At 36.8% G+C, this 19,859-nt stretch overlaps 1 protein-coding gene and 1 long non-coding RNA gene across 2 annotated transcripts; one reads left to right on the plus strand and one right to left on the minus strand.

Annotated features, from left to right (window-relative positions):
* Window positions 1–3,142: 3,142 nt before the first annotated feature.
* On the minus strand, window positions 3,143–9,961 carry LOC140492096 (transcriptional activator protein Pur-alpha-like). The gene is made up of 2 exons (XM_072590829.1): window positions 9,947–9,961; window positions 3,143–4,677 (listed from the first exon to the last, which is right to left on the minus strand). The coding sequence occupies exon 2, from the start codon at window positions 4,628–4,630 to the stop codon at window positions 3,830–3,832; it is 801 nt and encodes a 266-aa protein (XP_072446930.1). The 5' UTR covers window positions 4,631–4,677; window positions 9,947–9,961; the 3' UTR covers window positions 3,143–3,829.
* A 119-nt stretch (window positions 9,962–10,080) lies between these two features.
* LOC140492097 (uncharacterized) lies at window positions 10,081–10,433 on the plus strand. Its single transcript, XR_011963492.1, has 2 exons — window positions 10,081–10,228; window positions 10,317–10,433. It is a non-coding gene; the product is annotated as an uncharacterized lncRNA (long non-coding RNA).
* Window positions 10,434–19,859: the final 9,426 nt, after the last annotated feature.

Below are 19,859 nucleotides of genomic sequence, written 5' to 3' on the forward strand. Positions count from 1 at the left end.
TATCTAGAATTATTAAGGCTCACTTAATATTTAAGGACTGAGTAATACTTCCATATTAGCAAGAAACTTGGCAAACTTTACTCCTAACAATTTATTGTGAAGTGTTAATCGAGGAATGTCTTCAATGTTACCAAACTCTGTATAAACTCCATTAAGTTAACATGCAATGGAAACTTGCAAGTATATATGGCCAGCGAATATCAATTATTTTAGTATTTCTTTATTACATTTGGATAATTTCAAAAATGTTATCTGCAAGCCATTTGCATCTTAAAAATAGATTCCAACAAAATAGTCTACCACCAAAGATTCTCAAAAGGAATTTATTAGGATTGTGAAAATACAACAAAAAATATTTCTAAAACTTCTAAAATTAACTTCATTTCTGACAATTAAAAATTAAATCAGCACCATGCTTAATTGATATTAAATGGCAGTAAATCAGTCAAATATTTTAGGTAAAAGTTTCGAAACAGATTGGAAAGATAATAATGGAAAGATAATCACATTTTGACACTTAGCAAGTTTTACAAACTGAGACTTTAAACTTAAAGCAAAGAAACTTACTAGCATACTATTTTTGGTTTCCTTTTAATTGATTCCTACTCACATACTGTAAACAGTAAATTAATTCCAAATTTGATTCCTTGCCAAAAATGCATTCCTTATGCACAAGCAACTTTCTTTGATAATAAAAGTGCCTTGCTTCAAAGAAGTTGGTATAGGTTGGAATTTACCAATTTAAATTTTAGAACTTTAACTAGTGTACAGTCAGGCTTGCAGGGGCAAAAAAAAATGGAAGAAATAAAAAATACAAATATTTAAAAATATGACTTATTGCACATCACTCGTATTAAATTTTGTCACAACACCTTTTAAATCTGTGGCACCTTGCAAAATGATGGCTATTAATGCAGCAGACTCAACTTTAATGCATAATCCAGGCCAACTCTAACCACTGGGCGACAAGTCAAATAAACTGCAAATACAGAATTGTACTTTTAAACAAATAATCCTACTCTAAAATTTTGCACAGATTTAAATCTGAGAAAATAATTTTGTGGATTATTTTACAGCCATATTAATTGTCATTGCTCGTATGAAAATAGTCACGTTTTAGGTTCTTTATTATTGAGAATATGGTGGGCTTAAGAGGAGGCAGAATGGCTTTCAGTAAATATCATTAAAGCCAGTATCACTGTTCTGATTAAAGCCAATGTATCTTCGAACTGCTGCACTGCAAAGCCGCTGGCACTTGAAGCAAACTGGCAAGCACACAAATTCAAAATCACGTACAATATATGAGTGGAGGTGGGGCAGGGTATAGGTCACTACTTGAAACAAGGGCTGCTACTACAATTGTTATATAGTCTGTAAATCATTAAATAATGTACTTTCATGAAATAAGTCATCTATGATTGGATTCATATGAATGTATAGTTTATAACTCTGTTTATTAATTTCTTTTACATTCTTCGTCAAAATCAAGTAAAACTACATATGATTGCATTTACCGATCTTGTCCTGCTTTAATTTTATTTTCAAATTAATTCTCCATCTGTATAAAATCTGTTATGGTGCAAGTTGGATTACTTTATCGCAGCTTGACAATAGTAAATCAGATTCTGCATGACTTGTTAATACCAAATGTGGGGACTGAAGTGGGCTGAGTAGCTATCAGAAATTTTTGGAAGGCTGCTCAAAATTTGGGTTCCAAAACAATTGCCTATTCTATTCATTGGATGTAATATATTTACAAAATTTCTTGTAAAATTTGTTAATATCTGATATTCAATACTAATATATTGATCTGTATAATTACAATTGAACAGTGATAGGGTTAGTGATGTTTATTGCCCAGTTTCACACTAGTTATAATACCACTGAAATGTTGTGCTACAGAAATATAAATCTTCAAATTACAGTAGCACCGCATTGTTTTTGCAAGTAGTAAAAGGCAACTGGCAGGGCATGTACTGGCAATGTCTGTTAAACACAGCATTATATAAAAAAAACACCAAAAAAGCATCAAATGTTACACTAAAAAATCCTTAATGTTACATTGTCATTTGCGCTGAATCTTGGAAACCCTCAAATGATAGATGAGAAATATTTAGGTTCACAACTATCAAGATATGTCTACTATAAATGGCTAAACTCTTCCACTAAACAATGAAGTATGAATGTGCTTAACAGTAATATTTAGTACCTCATTGTATACATTTTACTGTACAAGGATTTAAAACATTTCTTATGCAAAGTGCGGCTCTGATTTAAGTGAATTGAGCCAGGAATTATTGTTTACACATGTTTAGATCAAAGCAGCCCTTGCTTTACACACGATGGGAAAGCATAGTTCTTGAAATTTTACCACAATGGTTGTAAAATTCTATAAACAAACCACACAAAAGCCAAATAGTCTAAACTATAAAACATGGAATTTTATCTCTACATAATCCCAAATGACAAGGTCACAACTGACTGAAGAACTACAGAAAGAAAACTGGGAAAAACCCAGAAAAAAAACACAAGACCTTTACAGTGATTAGTGACCTAGAATGTATGTAATACTTTCAACTTGCCAGCAACAGATAATCCACATGAATGCAACAGTCACTAGCAACCAGTAAGACGCAAAACATTTTCATAGGTTGTACGACAATAAAACAAATCAAATTATGTATATAGTGTTAATACTGTGATATTATAAAGTGCAGAATAATCTGTGCCTTTAGAATGTTCTAAAATATGATATTAACCAAACAGGAAATGTAATCTGGAAGAGTTGGCCCCAATAAAATGCTGTCATTGACATGTCATTTGCTTAGATTTCCACTTAACATTAAATCAACCCCCTTCCCCCACAAAGTAAATAAATGCAATTTCCTCTCTTTACAGGTAACAGTAATTCAGGCAATAGCTTGCTACATGAATGCACTCACATTAAAAGTTCCCTATCAATTGTTAATTATGTACCATCTGATAGAATGCATATAATTTGACAACTAATCTAAATACATTAAATACCAGTAACTCACATTCACAGTTAAGAGCAAAATTATCATAACCTAACTTAAAATGTGCTACTTGCTTTGTTAATCATAGGTTAACATTTGTCTGTAAAAATCAAACAACTTTGCAGTTCATTTAAATGCCTTTTTTAATAATTTGCTTCATGTTCACAGAAGTTCCACTGACCAGTTTTATATGTTTAAGGTCCAGATGCAATGCATATTGTATAAAAGAGAGCACTTCTTAATAGTTTTACCTTGCATGAATAAACCTATGTACCTTTTAACTCTACAGACTTCTGCATTACATTTAACAAAGCTCAGACACACAGCATGCCTAGCCCTCATATATACACATCTCTAATCACAGGTATATAGGGTGTCAAATATACTATAACCTCCGTATAATGTTTGAAATTTGGTAACAAAATGAGAAAACTAAAAATATTATTTACGTGTTCTTCTAAAATATCTCTCATTTTGTGCTAAGTCAAATGTTAGCTCACATGAAAAGGACTTATTTCATTATAATTCAGCATATTATCTGACGATTGCAAACACTTTTAATAGCTTGAACGTGTACAAAAGTCTTGGTTAATTAGGGAAATAAACACTCAGTTTTTTTTTATCAAGTAGGAAACACAGTTCATAATGTTATTACTTAGCAGCTGCTTACGGTTTACACGGTTGATAAGTGGACGAACATCCAGCGATGGGTGACAAGTCGAACTGTCAGTTGTGGAGGTTTGGTGGGTGGTGCTCCCTCGTAGTTAAACAGTTACAGTTTTACAGGAAGTGTTTTTTTTATTACAGTTTTATCAGTCTTCCTCCCCATCATCTCCGGGAGCTTCTTCTTGCTGTTCAGATCTTTTCTCCCGCTGTCTCTCCTGTATTTTCTTCATCTCCTCTGCGTATTTACTGAAAGTATTTCCAAACTTGGCCCACACTTTGTACGGTATCGTGATAGAATTGCGGTATGATGGTTTCACCTCACTTACTCTCATAAAAACGCCATACTTGTTTGACCCAACGTCAAAGAAAAATCGTTTGTTGTCCACAGTGAGAGATGTCCCTTCGGGTAACTCAGTGGGTTCCTCTTCGATGCCATAATCGTCGATGAGTTTAGCGAGTGCATCACGGAATTCAATTAGCCCCTGAGCGGGGAGGGCGATAGTCTGACCCTGCGAGCCAAGGCCATGTCCCCGGTTCACGGTTTGGCGGATCCGTAGGAACCGGCCTCGCTGGTTCTCTTTTAAATCCATGTAATATTTGCGGTTTTCCCGCACCAAGAATTCACTTTTCAGAGCTCGCCTCGGCTCGTCCGTCTGCATGTCCGGGTTACTGGGGCCGAGCTGTGCGTAATGCTCGATGAAATCGCCCAGGTAGTCGCGGAACTCCACAGCAACAGACATGGAGAGAGTTAGGCGACTTTTATTGCCTCCTGCTCCCACCTCCGCTATCTTCAGAAAACGGCCTTTGACATTCTGCTTCACGTCCAGGTAGAAGCGTTTGTTCTGAATGTCCACCCTCTTGGAGGCCAGTTCCTGCGTCTCCTGCTGCAGCTGCTGCAAGCTCGAGCTCACCGCCCCCTGCTCGCTTCCACTGTCTCTATCCGCCATGATGGTAGCCTTCTTCCAAACTCCCAGCAGCCGGCGATCTCGCGAGACTGCAGCAAGGGAGGAGACATTTCGTTAGAGCCACTCTCATTGGCCGCGACCGCCAGAATCCCCCGCCACCCGCCAATCAGCAGTTCCTTTACAAGCTCCCGACCTCCCAGACTGCCTCCAACTGCTCAAGTATCGCAGCAAAGCAGCTGATGTCTGCCCTCGACAAAGTGAGACATTGAACGCCGATCAGAAAGGCTAAAGTGATGGGATAGCGCTTGGTTCCCCCTTTCCACCACCATAAACATTTTTCATCATCCTCATTTCGCAACCCTACCTAATTGTCCGGTGCAAGTGAAAGTCTCCCAACATTAAAACAGAATATGATAATTTTGCAATAGGTATTTATTATCTGAAAATTAACGCGATTTTGATAATCATTCAGATTCAACAAATGCTAAGCATAAACACGAGAAACATAATGCGATTTATGTTGTTATGATGTATATAAATAACTATACTTCATAAGCAAAATGGCTGCATTCCTCAGCAAATGCATAAAGCTATTTCACATATAGTAAATAAATCAATGGCAGTTCACGTGTTGGGAGTGACACTTCAACTAATCACTGGTAGTATTTTGTTTTGCACATTAAATATTTTGCATATCTTAAGCCAGGCTACAATACCAGACATTGCTTTTATCAAAAACTGCAAAACAGTCAAGAATCAAGTTGGTAGATTGCATTTTTCCTGTTTATCGTAAATAAAGATTTAAATGGGGAAATACAGACAATCACCCGTGTTACTGCATAGGCTTCGCAAAGAACTGTAACCTTCCACATAACTGATTAATTGTATACTTTCTGTGATACTTTGTCAATATTTTATACGGAATTACATTATAGTGAACAATTGTTTGTATACTGCGTATTTGCTTTCACTGAACTGGGCGAAAATGTGCAATAATTGCATTTATCATATAAGAAGTGTTATCCCACGTTTCGAGCAAATTGCATTTAGTACATTTATTTGGATTAAAAATGAATATCTCGAGATGCATGCTGACGTTCGACATAATACTAATGGTACTACAAAAATATAACTGAATAAAAGACTCGGGGCACAAAATTATAAATGTGATGTTATCGTCCGTTTCGTAATGTTTACATATTGTTTGTCAAGATGAAATGTAACGAAAGTGGTCAAGTATTTTCAAGATGTTCCAAATAATTCAATATAAATCTTTACATAATCTATCAGATCATTCATAAAAAAAGTATCTGATCAATATCATTCTTAACTTTTCTAACACTTCCTCAAACATACCCGACTTACTAGAAACCACCGCCTTCTCAATATATTCATGATTAACACAATACGTAACACCATCTGCATTTCACGAAATGCTCCTGGAAATAATCCTAACACCTTGAAACTCAAAGAAAAATCGACAGATTATAAACTTTCACAAGAAGGGCATCAATAATCAGAAATACTAATTTCGATAAAGTATGTTTGTGATTAAAAGTAACATGAACAGTGCTGTGTGTGATGGTAAATTCATCAAAATCTATATATCCGCAGTTCACACGGAGCTCCAAATATTCATAGAACATTGCATTGTCAATTTTATTTTCTAAGCCCAAAATGTAATTGCACAAATACATCTGATCTCTATTCTATAAAGTGGATTGAATTTTATATGTGATGAATTAAAGAGTCATAATAACGCTACATTTAGGGAGGAAAGGATACCTTGTATACTTCGTTTCCTCTTGTTAGATGCGCGAGGATTTTGCTTCCTACAGTCAATTATGGCAAATCAAATCAAAACCCAGATGACAATCTATGTTACATAGTTTCACATTAAATTATTCAATATGCTAAAACATTATGCTTTTTTCATTTCAGAAAACCAGTTTCTTAACTTTTAATTTATCCCTGGAGAAAACGTTGGTAGGTAAGGGTTTTGGCATCCACGCACTTCAAGCATCACGCTGTGTGGGGCGGTATTGATGGACCAGTTGGTTTTCTCCCTGATTGTCAGTTTCGTATGTTCGTATAATTTTGAAGTTTAATGAATACGTTTACGCGAGTTGAAATTGAATTAGTTAGGAAAGAGAGCAGGTTTGAAATCAAACCGATCGGGGTATTCGTAAGAATATACTTCTGCAAACGCAAAAGCTCCCGGTTGATAAGCAACAATGAACAAAGTTTTCTAAGGGGCATTCGGAAAGTCTAATTTCTACACTGCAACTACATTTCTCAATGTTACCCACACATAAGAAATCCTTGTTTCTAATTTACGTCAGATCCAAGAGGAGTTTACTTTAAAGGAAACTCGTGAAGAGATTCAGTGGTCATTTGGAATGATTTATTTCTGATAGCGGAAACGAAATTATTCAAACTCCAATATGAAAGCATGACAAATGTTCCCATTCAAATCGATTGTTTTGCAACGGTTTATTTTATTTCAGATATCATCTGCAGCATTTATAATTCATTCACCCAAAACCTTAGGCACGAATGATGGGAACTCCCGTTTCGTTTGTTATTTAGTCAACAATATCCCCGCTGATAGGAAAGTTCATTCCCTTTCAAAACAATTTAGTTATTCAAAGTGCTAATATTAAAATGATTAAATTTGGCACCTTTTCATCCTTAAATTATTCACGTGATTTCCGCAAACAGACAGCAGTCAGAATAACCGTACCCGCCAATCAGAACGTCCCCTTCATTCTAAATAGATTCGATAATATAACGCGCCCAAAAAGTTTCAAGTTAGACAATGCAATTATTATGTCAGGAATGTGTTTTGCTCTAGTCTAAATTGTTGGGGCAACATTGGTACAAGGGATGGATAGGATACAATGCAAAACGGTTAATTTTCTCCAGCAGTATTTTTCTCTACAAAATGATTCAACTGATCCATTCTGACAACTTCATTCTGACGAGAAGCTTAGTTTCATCCACTGCAGAGAACGAACATTCGGTGCAATTTTTACAGTTAACCAACTAAGACAGAATTGACGCTTAGATAAATATAAGTCCCTCCCTTATTGAAAACCTTAACTGCTCTGGATTGCCGAAAAATTAAGAAATGTGATGTTTACCACTAAGACAATGTATTCATTGCTTTATTTGGCTGTTTTCTCATCATAAACCCTCCGCCAAACAACATAATGGAGTTGCTCTAACTTATTATCATGATGAAATCAAAACAGAAACGCTGGGCATGCTCAAGTCTAGTAGCATTTATGAGAAGAGAAACAGTTCATGTTTCTAGTACAAGATGATTATTTGTCTCCAGATATTAATTTTTCTTTCCATAGATACTGTCAGACTCGCTAATCATTTTCTGCTTTTATTTCAGATTTCCAGCATCGGCAATATTTTGCGTGGGTTTTATTTTCAATCTGCTAACATCCGCACATTTTTGTATTCACTTGTGGGATTTGAGTGTTGCTGACTGGACCTGCAGTTATTACCCACTCCCAGTTGCCCTTGAGAAGGTGGTAGTAAGCGGCTTTCTTGGACCGTTATAGCCCAAGTGCTACAGATACACTCATAAAGAGGTTAGGAAAGAAATTCCAAGATATTGACCTAACAACCTGAAAGAACGGCGTCATATTTCCAAGTCAGGATGGTGACTGGCTTGAGGGGGGAGCTGGTACGTATGTAGTGGTGTTTCCATGTATCTGTTGCCTTTGTCCTTTTAGATGGAAGTGTTTGTGGCTATGAAAGGTGCTGCCGAAAACAAAACTTTGTGATTTCTGCAGTACATCAGTGAACGTACATCAAGCTCATTTTGTCTACTAGTCAGATATATAGTTATGCAGAAAGGTATTTTTAAATGAAAAGTGTCAAATAGTTTTAAAAATAGGTTATTTGTAAGAGATGGAGAAAGGTAAACAATCTTTCCCTTGACTTGCAAATAACGTACTTCAAAATAATTACTTTCAAATGTTTTAAAGTGAGGCTGTTTAATCTATTTAAACCAGCAATCATTAAACTTAAGATGTTATAAAAGCTTATATAAATTACTCTTTAATTTAGTACCTCTAAAGGCAAACAGCGTGTACAACTTTTCTAGGAGAGTTTCACAAAAGTAAATTCCTTAACCACAATGCTCTTGAGGTATGAACTTAAAGCATACGTGCGCTTTGGACACTGCAATCTAAGAAAAAAATCAAGATAAAAATTATACACAACGCCCTTTAAACCCTGAAATCCCCTGAACAGGTTATATAGCTTTGGAGTTGGATTTTGTGACTGAGAAAGATGTTTTGTCATCGGCGCTTGACCGAAGTGCACGCGCGATGATAGCTTATCTTTTCCGAGGGAGAAGATGGAGCCGGGGAAGTCAACTTCGGAGACCTTGGTTATAGAATACATGGAATTGTGACCAACACCAAAAACAGTCAAATCTTGTTTTCAATAATAATTCCAGAAGCCATTTATGGTTTAGTGTTTTCTTAATGAGAAATGCCAGGCGAGTTGATGACACGATTTACCTGCATTTTTATACCTTTGCGTATTTATAATCTATCTTTGTAAATTTTGAAGAAATTCACTGAAGAGCGCGCTTTGCTAAGTGTCACATATTTCTCACTCCAGGCTTTTGAAACTGGTTTACTTCCAACCAAAATTAGTAAATCAGTTGCTACAGACAGTTCTAAACAGTCTCACAAGTTAATTACCAGGTTTTTCACATAAAGGCGACAAATGGTTTTGCTCTTCTTGTCAAGTGCTAATCGAAATCTTGAACAACGTAATGAAAAAGGCCCATGGGTTATCAATAGCTTATATAGTTTTGCAAAAATAAGTATTTTATAGATTCTAATTAGATCGCGGTTTTATTTATGAAGATAAGATGAGCTATTTCGCAACTAAATATGATAAATTATAGCCAAAACAAAAAACCTCTAATATTTAAGAGATAAAAAATTCAGTAACTTTCTGGATGTCACAAAATCTGTTTTATTAAAATCTGCAATCAAAGTACTATAAGAATTTGCTTTTAAGTCCAAACCATTTCCTTTAAAAAAGACAGAAATCTCTGTTTTGTAAAATGCAGAATAATATTTTTATATTTCTTATATTGACAGTCTGTAAATCAGCACAATATATTAACAGCATACATTCATAGGCATTTCATTGAAGCAGACCTCCTTCCACCAATAGGATGGGACTTGTATAACCCAAAACTGAGCTAGCAATATTAATGACAATATAGCTCCCTTTAAAGAAATGAAGGAAATGTACAGTGCGCACTTGACATGCAGTAAAAATTATTAAAAATAATAAACATGAGGGCTGCGACCTTACCCTGCAGCTTTTCTGCTCGCAGACTTTGCAGATCTAGGTGTGATTACCTGTCAGAACTATGATGGCCGAACAGTGAAGTGCAGTTTATTAGGAAGGCCTGATCAGAGTGCTGCCACCTTGGCACAATCGATGGTGAGAGAAGAGAAAGCGACTCGTCTCACGACATCACGTTCTCCTGCGTCCGACACGGTCTCCAGTACGTCAGGGCAACGTACTGCATGGGCCCGGAACTTCCAGCAGGAATTGGGGAGTCAGAGGAGTTTCTGCTGTTCTACTTAGAAGGTCATTTGTAATGACATAGGGGTATTTTTTTCCCCTCTCCATTCGCTCAACATAATGTTATATTCATATGTTTTTTCCTTTTGTACAGGATGCGCTCGTAGAGACTGAGCGCAAATGGAAAGTAGCGACCGTACAACCGTTCTCTCCTGGAAGTCGCCATAGCAGTACAGCCAAACCCGCAATTAAATGGGTTTTTAATCTTGTAGTTTCTTGATGAGAGATATGCAGCGTTTCTGTTAGCCTTGTAGGGGCCTTTCGGAAATGATTTTCGTTTACTACACACCCAAAACTAGTACTGAGAGAGTTGTGAAATGTACCATTTCCAGTACTATATGGCTACAATGGTAACTGCCAGAGGGGAAAAAGTGACATTACTGTAGTTTAGCACCAAGTTGAGTGTCTAAATTGTTGGCGTATGGTAATGGCTTTGAAAGCTTCTGGAGATAATTTTTCGTATTAGTGGCATTATCACAATCTCTTTCTTTCGTGTTAATCAGCCCAGCGCATTTATGTGCCTGTACAAATTCACCATACAGCATTTTAAAATGTTTTAGATAGCAGTTAAGTGTCATCTGTATTCCTATAGCTGGAGTCGATTGTATGCCTCATTAAGGACAGTACATATTCTTATTTAAAGAATTTTAGTGAATAAATTGTGTTTTATTGCAGTCCAGTAGTTTAATGGACATCATTACTGATAGAGCCATAGTCATAGAGGGGTACAGCACAGAAACAGATCCTTTGGTCCAAAATGTCTATGCTGACTAGATAGCCTAACCTAATCTAGTCCCATTTGCCAGCACTTGTCCCATATTCCTCTAAACGCTTTCTATTCATATATCTATCCAGATGCCTTTGAAATGTTGCAATTGTACCAACCTCCACCACTTCCTCTGACAGCTCATTCCATACACACCACACCCTCTGTGTGAAAAGATTGTTCCTCAGGTTCCTTTTATATCTTTCCCCCCTCACCCTAAACCTATGCCCTCTAGTTCTGGGCTCTGCCACTCCAGGGGGAAAAAAAAGCTTAGTCTAGTTATCCTATCCATGATGCCCTCATGATTTTATAAACGTCTGTAAAGTCACCCCTCAGCCTGCGATAGCCCCAGCCTATTCAGCCTCACCCAATAGCTCAACTCTTCCAATCGTGGCAACATCCTTGTTAATCTTTTCTGAACCCTTTCAAGTTTCACAATGTCCTTCCGATAGGAAGGAGACCAGAATTGCACGCAATATTTTCAAAGTGCTATATTTTATTCCAGTTTTATTTAATTAACTGCATTTCTGTCAAACAGTTGGGACCTGAACTCATGTCTGCACATTATTGGTCGAGGCCTCTTGATCAATATTCCAGTAATATAATCACCATTCTCCCAAAACCTGACTATTCTTTCATGATTCAGTAAGCAGTGTCATGCTGGGTCTACATGTCAGATGCAGTTTTCTGAGAACTGATTCAGCTATGCCAATCACTTGTCCCTCAAAAATGTTAGATTTTAAAGTTTCATGTGTTGTGGTACAAAGGAAAAACATTTCTGGAGAGTATTTGTGATCTTTATCGATTTTTATAGGAGGTCTATCAATCTTCAGCTGGAGATTCCTGCAGAAATTCCAGGTGGATAATTTTTTAAAATGCTTGATTAATTTAAAATAATGCCACACAAATATTGCTTCTGCCATTTCCAGTCTTCAATGCATTTGGCAATGCTGTCTAGTTGCATTGAATAATAAATAAGTTTCACCAACCATCATCAAATTTCAAAAGTACTGACAGATTGATGTTTAAAAGCCTCCAACTTTGCATAATTGAAATATGTGTGTTACAGCTTGTGTTTTCTCTCAACACTTCTGTGTTTATAGCAAAAGATAATTTCCAAAGCTTACCAAGTATCCTGTGAATTACAACACACCATATCTGAGATCATGTGCCCTGCATTCTTTCATTGTGATAGCAGCCACTGAAGAGCATGTGAGCTTTCTACAAAAAGTGAATTAAAATCAGATTAAAGCATTTTGGTCAAAATGAATGACTTTCTTGTTATATAGATTAATTACACACCAACAATAAATCATAGCTACAGGTAATTTCTATTAGGTTCTTCCATTATCACTTGAGCAGAAAACCAAAATTTGTTATGTACAGTGTGTTGCATTTTGAGGCAAGTTCCCAAACTCTCTGCTCCATCTCTGTGCCCTTATCTACATCCACTAGCATCTCATTGTTGATCCCATCAACCTGAAAACCCCAACAAATAAGATAATAAAAATGCTTCTGCCACTGTCCTCCTCATAGATATGAAGATAGATTGAGGAAGTTGGCACTGTTCTCCTTGGAGAGAAGAGGGCGGAGAGGAGATTTGATAAAGGTTTTCAAAATCATGAGCAAGCTGGATAGAGTAGATAGGCATTAGCTGTTCTCTTTAGTAAAAGGAATAAGAGGGCGTAGATTTAAATTGATTTGCACAGGACGGAAGGGTGATACAAGAACAGATCTTTACAGACAGTGACTAGTTAGACTATGGAATGCACTACCTGGAACTATAACGGAAACAGTTTCAGTTGAGGCACACAAGGGCGTTAGATGGTTATTTTGATATAAATGGTATGCAGGGATTTGGGGGGAAAAGGCAGAAGATTAGTACTAGGTAATAGAGCTGGTGCAAACACAATGGGATGATTGGTTGCTTACTGCACTGTAATAATTCTGTCATTCTGTGATATATTTTTGGTGTTTTCCATGATTGGCTCCTAAGTTACAGATGTAGATCATGGAACATCTGTGGAGATTGAACACAAGCATATTTAAATGTAGTTCACAAAATTGTTGTCTGGAGACCTCAAACATTTTCCTGGGCTGCCACTGCAACATAGGTGGACTTACAGAGAAATGAATAAGTAACTAAAACATATATTTGTGGCATTTTTCTGGGAACTACCTCGGATATTCTAATAAAATAATGGCAAGATTATGGAAGTTCTGTCCCCGTAACAATTAACTACGGAGATTAAATTATTCTGTTTAGAACATATTTCTTACAAAATCTCTCATACATCACAATGCTTTCGATGATGTAAATGAATTGAACATTTTGTAGCGTTTCTCCTGATTCTTTTTATAACTAATAAACTGCAATTTCAGGGCATGTATCTCTAGTAAGAAACTTATTGCAAGTAAAATGCAGTGTGAGTGCACATCAGGAGCCCCATCTTGTAAAATTAAATGTAATGTCAATGCAGCTTTTTCTCCAAAACGTTTCCCATAATGATGTAGCCATCAAAGAATAAATTTATCTCTTTAAATTTGAATGCAAATGCCCGTGTTTTCTTTATTCCATTCTCAGGCACTCCTTCATGATAATGGAATCCAAGAGTATTCCCATAAATTACAACTACTGGCAGCCTGAAACAGAAAATACTAGATGCAATCAGTAGATCTGTCAGCATTTTCAGATAAGAACCATTATTCAATATTTCCTGCATTTTCTACATTAGTGTGTTCCTATGAACTGTTGATGCTTGGACATTAACATTTGAAGAGAGATTGTCAGCTGGCCACCATTTTGTGTTCACCTTTTAGGAAAGATAAATATAGAATAAGTGGATGTATCATGAGTGTATTGTTACTTGTCTACAGGAACCTTTAAACTCTGTTAAAAATGCTGGACTGGATCTATAGCTCAGAGATGGTAAGCAAGAACTTGGTGATTTCATGTCTGTGACAGCAAAGACATTCTCTGGAAGTAATTGGTGATGAATTGGAATGATGCATGAATTATCACTTTCTGAATCCAGCAACCACTGTGGCTTTGTGTATTCAGGATCAGAAAGTTGATATTAGACCCTCACCATCCCACTGAGCAGTTTGGGATACAGATCCAGTGTGCAGTGAAATGGGAATGACTGGTTCTCATGTGACTCCTAGATTGTTCCCCAGGAAATCAGTAATAAAATCTTTGCCCTTTCTTCACTGAATACCTCAGATGGAATGTAGAATTGAAATGAAGCTTCCCAGCAGCAAGCTGCAGCAATATAACAAGCAATGTTTTCCTGCCAGGAACAAGTTGCATAATCCAGAACAATCTATATTTTGCATGCATTTTTGTACGACAGGAACAACTGCCTATTTTGTGACCCATCCTATCTAATGGAGTTGTTAGGATTCATGGTTTGTTTTTAAAAGAAAATATGTCTTACACCAAGAAATTCTAAATATTAAAAAGTAGTGTCATGATCCCAGCTGATATAGGGACTGGACTAGACAAGACAGAGTAGGGCGGCATGGTGGCACAATGGTTAGCACTGCTGCCTCACAGCGCCAGAGACCCGGGTTCAATTCCCGCCTCAGGCAACTGTCTGTGTGGAGTTTGCACATTCTTTCTGTGTCTGTGTGGGTTTCCTCCCACAGTCCAAAAATGTGCAGGTTAGGTGAATTAGCCATGCTAAATTGCCTGTAGTGGTAGGTGTATTAGTCAGAGGGTTAGTCTGGGTGGGTTGCTCTTTGAAGGGTCGGTGGGGACTTGTTGGGCCGAAGGGCCTGTTTCCACACTGTAAGCAATCTAATCTAATAAAAACCATATTAAAAATGATTCCTAGAGTGTATTTTGTTTTTAACAAGGTAGTCTCTCATTGAAAAACAAGCATATAATTTTGCAGATTTGTTTTTAGCAATGAAACAAAAGTTTATTTGCAAAAGAAATGATTTACATATAACGCATTTAAAGATTTCAAAACACAGTAAAAATATCCTATTAATTCTGAAATCACTCTTCCAGGACTCTCAAGATATAATTTCCTTCTCTATTCCCTCTGAAGGACTTAATTTAACTGCCTTCATCTACTGGTCTTGGAGAACCCGATAGTTGTTTTCAGGTGCCTTCATGAACTGAGCTTAAAATTTCTCAGCTTCAAATAGCCCTGTTATGGTTTTAACCAAACACTTCTGAAGTGGAATTTGGAATAAACTCCTTATCCTGAGAGAGCCTATTTTTAAAACATCTAAACTGTGTTTCCCCCTTCTTGGGAGTAACTCCCTTATAGACCTAGTGAAACAAATGAAAAGCCCTCTCTTTCCAAGATATGAATGTTTCCCCTAATTAAAAATAATTCCATTCCTGACCTTCCAAACCAGGTTTAATGCACAATTGTTTACTTTGTCTGCTAGTGAAATTCCCCCAATTTAAAAAAAAATCAATTTACTCTGCAGGAATACTGGGTCTCTCACTCTGCTGAAAAAGAAATCACTATGGCTGCAGAAATACTTACACATTGAACATTAAACCACTTTATATGCATAGAAAATCCACATGCCTCAAAATCAAACTCAAATAATAAATCATCTTAAAGTATGTAGAAATCACATACATTACATCTGCTTTCAAAGAAGACTGAAAATGTATCTTTAAGAGGCATCTTCATTATTCACCTAAAATTATCCTAATTCTATTGCTATGTCCCCTTAACAGTAGAACATTATGACATTAAATGTGTAGTGAGTTACATAGGAACCTTATTTTCAAATTAGTTCATAGATGCCTTGTGTCCTTCAGATATGTCTCAATGAAATGTCCACCAAAACATTTTCTTTTCCAGGCCCATAAATGATTTTCCAATTTGGAGAATTAAGCTCCAGTGAAATAATCATACATTTTTGTTCCAGACTGTTGTATGAAATCAAAGGGTTATGGTTCAAATGAAAAACAGTTTCTTCCATATTGTTGCTTATGTATGTTTCAAAATGATATACAGCCAACACAAGGCTGAATGTCTGATTAGATTAGATTAGATTAGATTACCTACAGAACGGAAACAGGTCCTTCAGCCCAACAAATCCACACCAACCCTCCAAAGAGTAACCCACCCAGACCCATTCCCCTACTCCCTACTAATACACCTCTCACTATGGGCAATTTAACATGGTGAATTCAGCTGACCTGCACATCTTTGGACTGTGGGAGGAAACCGGAGCAGCCGGAGGAAACCCATGCAGACACGGGGAGAATGTGTAAACTCCATGCAGGCTGAAATTGAACCCGGGTCCCTGGTGCTGTGAGGCAGCAGTGCTAATCACTGAGCCACCGTGCTGTCCCGCCCCAGTTGTTTCTCAACTGTGGAATATTTTTGTTGACGTATGATCAATTTATTTGAAAAATAACAGACAGGCTAATTGTACCCCATCTCATCATATTGTCATGAAACAGTTCCCCACTGGATGTTGCTGGCTGCAATGGGACTTGGCCTTGCCAAAAATATGGCCCAAACAATTCACTTTTGCCTTGGTTCACCTTAGTTCACCAAACTGGCTTTCACTGCTGATTAAACAGTTCAGTCAAGTAATGTAAATGCTCTTCCAATGTTTTGCTAAAAAACAACCACATTGTTGATATAATTAACATAGATACACACGTTGTTCAATGGGAGTGTGGTGGGTGCATCTTTTATTCAACATGGTGTCACTTGGTACTATAATGTTCATTTGGTGTTACAAAAACTGATATTTCTTTACCTCAAACAGAAGAATCTGCTAATATCCTTTTAACAAATTGATTTTTATGACAAATTGTGGTTATCCAATTCATTAAATTCTTGGTGTAGGTATGAGTCTACTTTCATTAGCACTTCAATGTGGTGATAATCAAAACAGAATCTTTGTGACCCATCTGATTTGGCACCATCATGATAGGTGAGATCTATCTATTGCGACTTGGGTTAATAATGTAATTGTCTGTCATAGCCTTAATCTTTTTGCTCGCTCGAGCTAACCACTCTGAATTAAGTCTGTATGAGTGACATTTTATAGGTAGCACATCCCCCACATTAACATAACGAGCAACCAAAACACTTCTTCCTGGCCTATTGCCACAAGTTGATTTATAATTCTGTAATAGCTTTCAAAAGTCATTTTGATAGTTTTCTGGAAGATAAAGTCGATTAGCAAAGGTTAGGTTAGCAAAAGTTAGATGATGCTATTTAACATTTAAGCATCTCCCTATTTTCCAACTTTATTGGAGAGTCAACTTTATTAATTTTTGAATTTTTGATTCATTCTCTAGTTGCTCTGATACTTCCATTTCAGTCAATATTTCTTTCACTACTCTAAAACATTTTTCTCCTGACTATTGTCCCTGTCATAATATCTTTTCAATATGTTATCATGATACATTTGCTGATTCTCTCGTCTGTCTGGAGTACTCTGCACAATTCATACCATAACAACATAAGAATTAAGAGCAGCTGTAGACCACTCAGCCTGTCAAGCCATTCTGTAAGATTATGACTATTTTGCTCCTGACATCAACTCCAATTTTGCACTAGGTCCTCACAACCCTCAGTTCCTCAATATATCAAAATTCTATCAACTTCTTTAAATATTTTGTGCTCTTGCCACTACAACTCTGAGGTAGAGAATTCCAGATATTCACTACTGTCTGGAAGAAGAAGTTCCTTCTCATTGTTAAGCAATGAGCTGCTGCTTAAGTGTTCTGCTTTTAGGCAGGCTTTGTAGCTTTACTGCTTTTTTGCCACCTTCTGTGTCATTAGTATCACCTTGTGCTGAAGCTGCTGGTAGCTAATACTCCTACTCCATGCATTTTGTGCAATTAGTTTTGTAGATCATATCACTCTCCAAAATAGAAACAGATCTTTGAGGGTATCAAATCTTGCAAAATTGACCATGTTATTTTGAGTTTCATTATTCATTGTTAATGCTCCATCAGATTTGGTAGATTATGTTAGGAAAAAAGGACTGTGTACAAAAGAGTGCCTTTATCTTTTTTATAGACTGGGTGAAATACATTATATACTATTTGTTAAATAAAGTCAATAAAGTGTCTTCTTGTCTATCTTACAGTTAACAGCAATTTAAAAAAATAGGTTTAACCATGCAGTGATCCATGATTAAATTTGTCATTTTCCAACCAATTGAGTAGAATTATTCAAGTCAAGTACACAGTGCACATTGTTGCATAATTAATGTGTACCAGCAGCATGACATTTGTTACAAACAGGTGATGAGAGATGGAAAGGCTCCCCTTTTTCTCTCCTCATGATTTGAGTATAACAGTTGCTTTTTTTTTAAGTGAAGGATATGCTTGCCAAATCAGTGGGTGTTTGTTTAACTGTTCACATACAATAAAATGAATTGCACAAACAAACAGGTTTCCTTGTGTTGTTTCCTAAAAAAAAGGTTTTTTTTTGTTTTTAACTCGGTCTAAGGAAAATAAAGAAAGTTCTCCAACTTTCTGTCTCTCAGACTATATAGGAAAATGTTCACGTAAACACATGGATTTTGGAGTAAGAGGATAGATTAAGCAGTTCAAAGCCCAGTCAAGTTAGAATTTACTGTTCTTGAAGATTGGTGACTGGGCTCAATTCAGGATAAGCTCCTTGATCCTTGGGTTTTGGCATCAAGGCGGTTTATATATATGGACAGATGAGTTAATTGTTCTTGAGACAGCAGCTACTGAATTGAATTCTTTAAACAGTCAGGGCAGGCAGGGACAAGGCAGAACTAATAAATTAAACTGCATTTATTGCAATGCAAGGGGCCTAACAGGGAAGGCAGATGAACTCAGGGCATGGTTAGGAACATGGGACTGGGATATCATAGCAATTACAGGAACATGGCTCAGGGATGGGCAGGACTGGCAGCTTAATGTTCCAGGATACAAATGCTACAGGAAGGATAGAAAGGGAGGCAAGAGAGGAAGGGGAGTGACATTTTTGATAAAGGATAGCATTACAGCTATGCTGAGGGAGGATATTCCTGGAAATACATCTAGGGAATTTATTTCGGTGGAACTGAGAAATAAGAAAGGGATGATTACCTTGTTGGAATTGTATTATAGATCCTCTAATAGTCAGGGAAATTGAGAAACAAACTTGTAAGGAGATCTCAGCTATCTGTAAGAATAATAGGGTAGATATGGTAGGGGATTTTAACTTTCCAAACATAGACTGGGACTGCAATAGTGCTAAGGGTTTAGTTGGAGGGGAATTGTTAAGTGTGTACAAGACAATTTTCTGATTCAGTATGTGGATGTACCTACGAGAGAAGATGCAAAACTTGACCTACTCTTTGGATATAAGCCAGGGCAGGTAACTGAGGTGTCAGTGGGGGAGCATTTTGGGGCCAGGGACCATAATTCTATTAGTTTTAAAATAGTGATGGAAAAGGATGGACCAGATCTAAAAGTTGAAGCTCTAAATTGGAGAAAGGTCAATTTTGACGGTATTTGAAAGCTGATTGGAGGCAGATGTTCGCAGGTAAAGGGATGGCTGGAAAATGGGAAGCCTTCAGAAATGAGATAACAAGAATCCAGAGAAAGTATATTCCTGTCAGGGTGAAAGCGAAGGCTGGTAGATATAGGGAATGCTGGATGACTAAAGAAATTGAGGGTTTTGTTAAGAAAAAGAAGGAAGCATATGTCAGGTATAGACAGGAAAGATCAAGTGAATCCTTAGAAGAGTATAAAGGAAGTAGGAGTATAATTAAGAGGGAAATCAGGAGGGCAAAGCAGGGTCATGAGATAGCTTTGGCAAAGAGAATTAAGGACAATCCAAAGAGTTTTTGCAAATATATTAAGGACAAAAGGGTAGCTAGGGAGAGAATAGGGTCCTTCAAAGATCAGCA

The sequence above is a fragment of the Chiloscyllium punctatum genome, chromosome 20 (assembly GCF_047496795.1).
Source record: "Chiloscyllium punctatum isolate Juve2018m chromosome 20, sChiPun1.3, whole genome shotgun sequence".
NCBI classification, from domain to species: domain Eukaryota; kingdom Metazoa; phylum Chordata; class Chondrichthyes; order Orectolobiformes; family Hemiscylliidae; genus Chiloscyllium; species Chiloscyllium punctatum.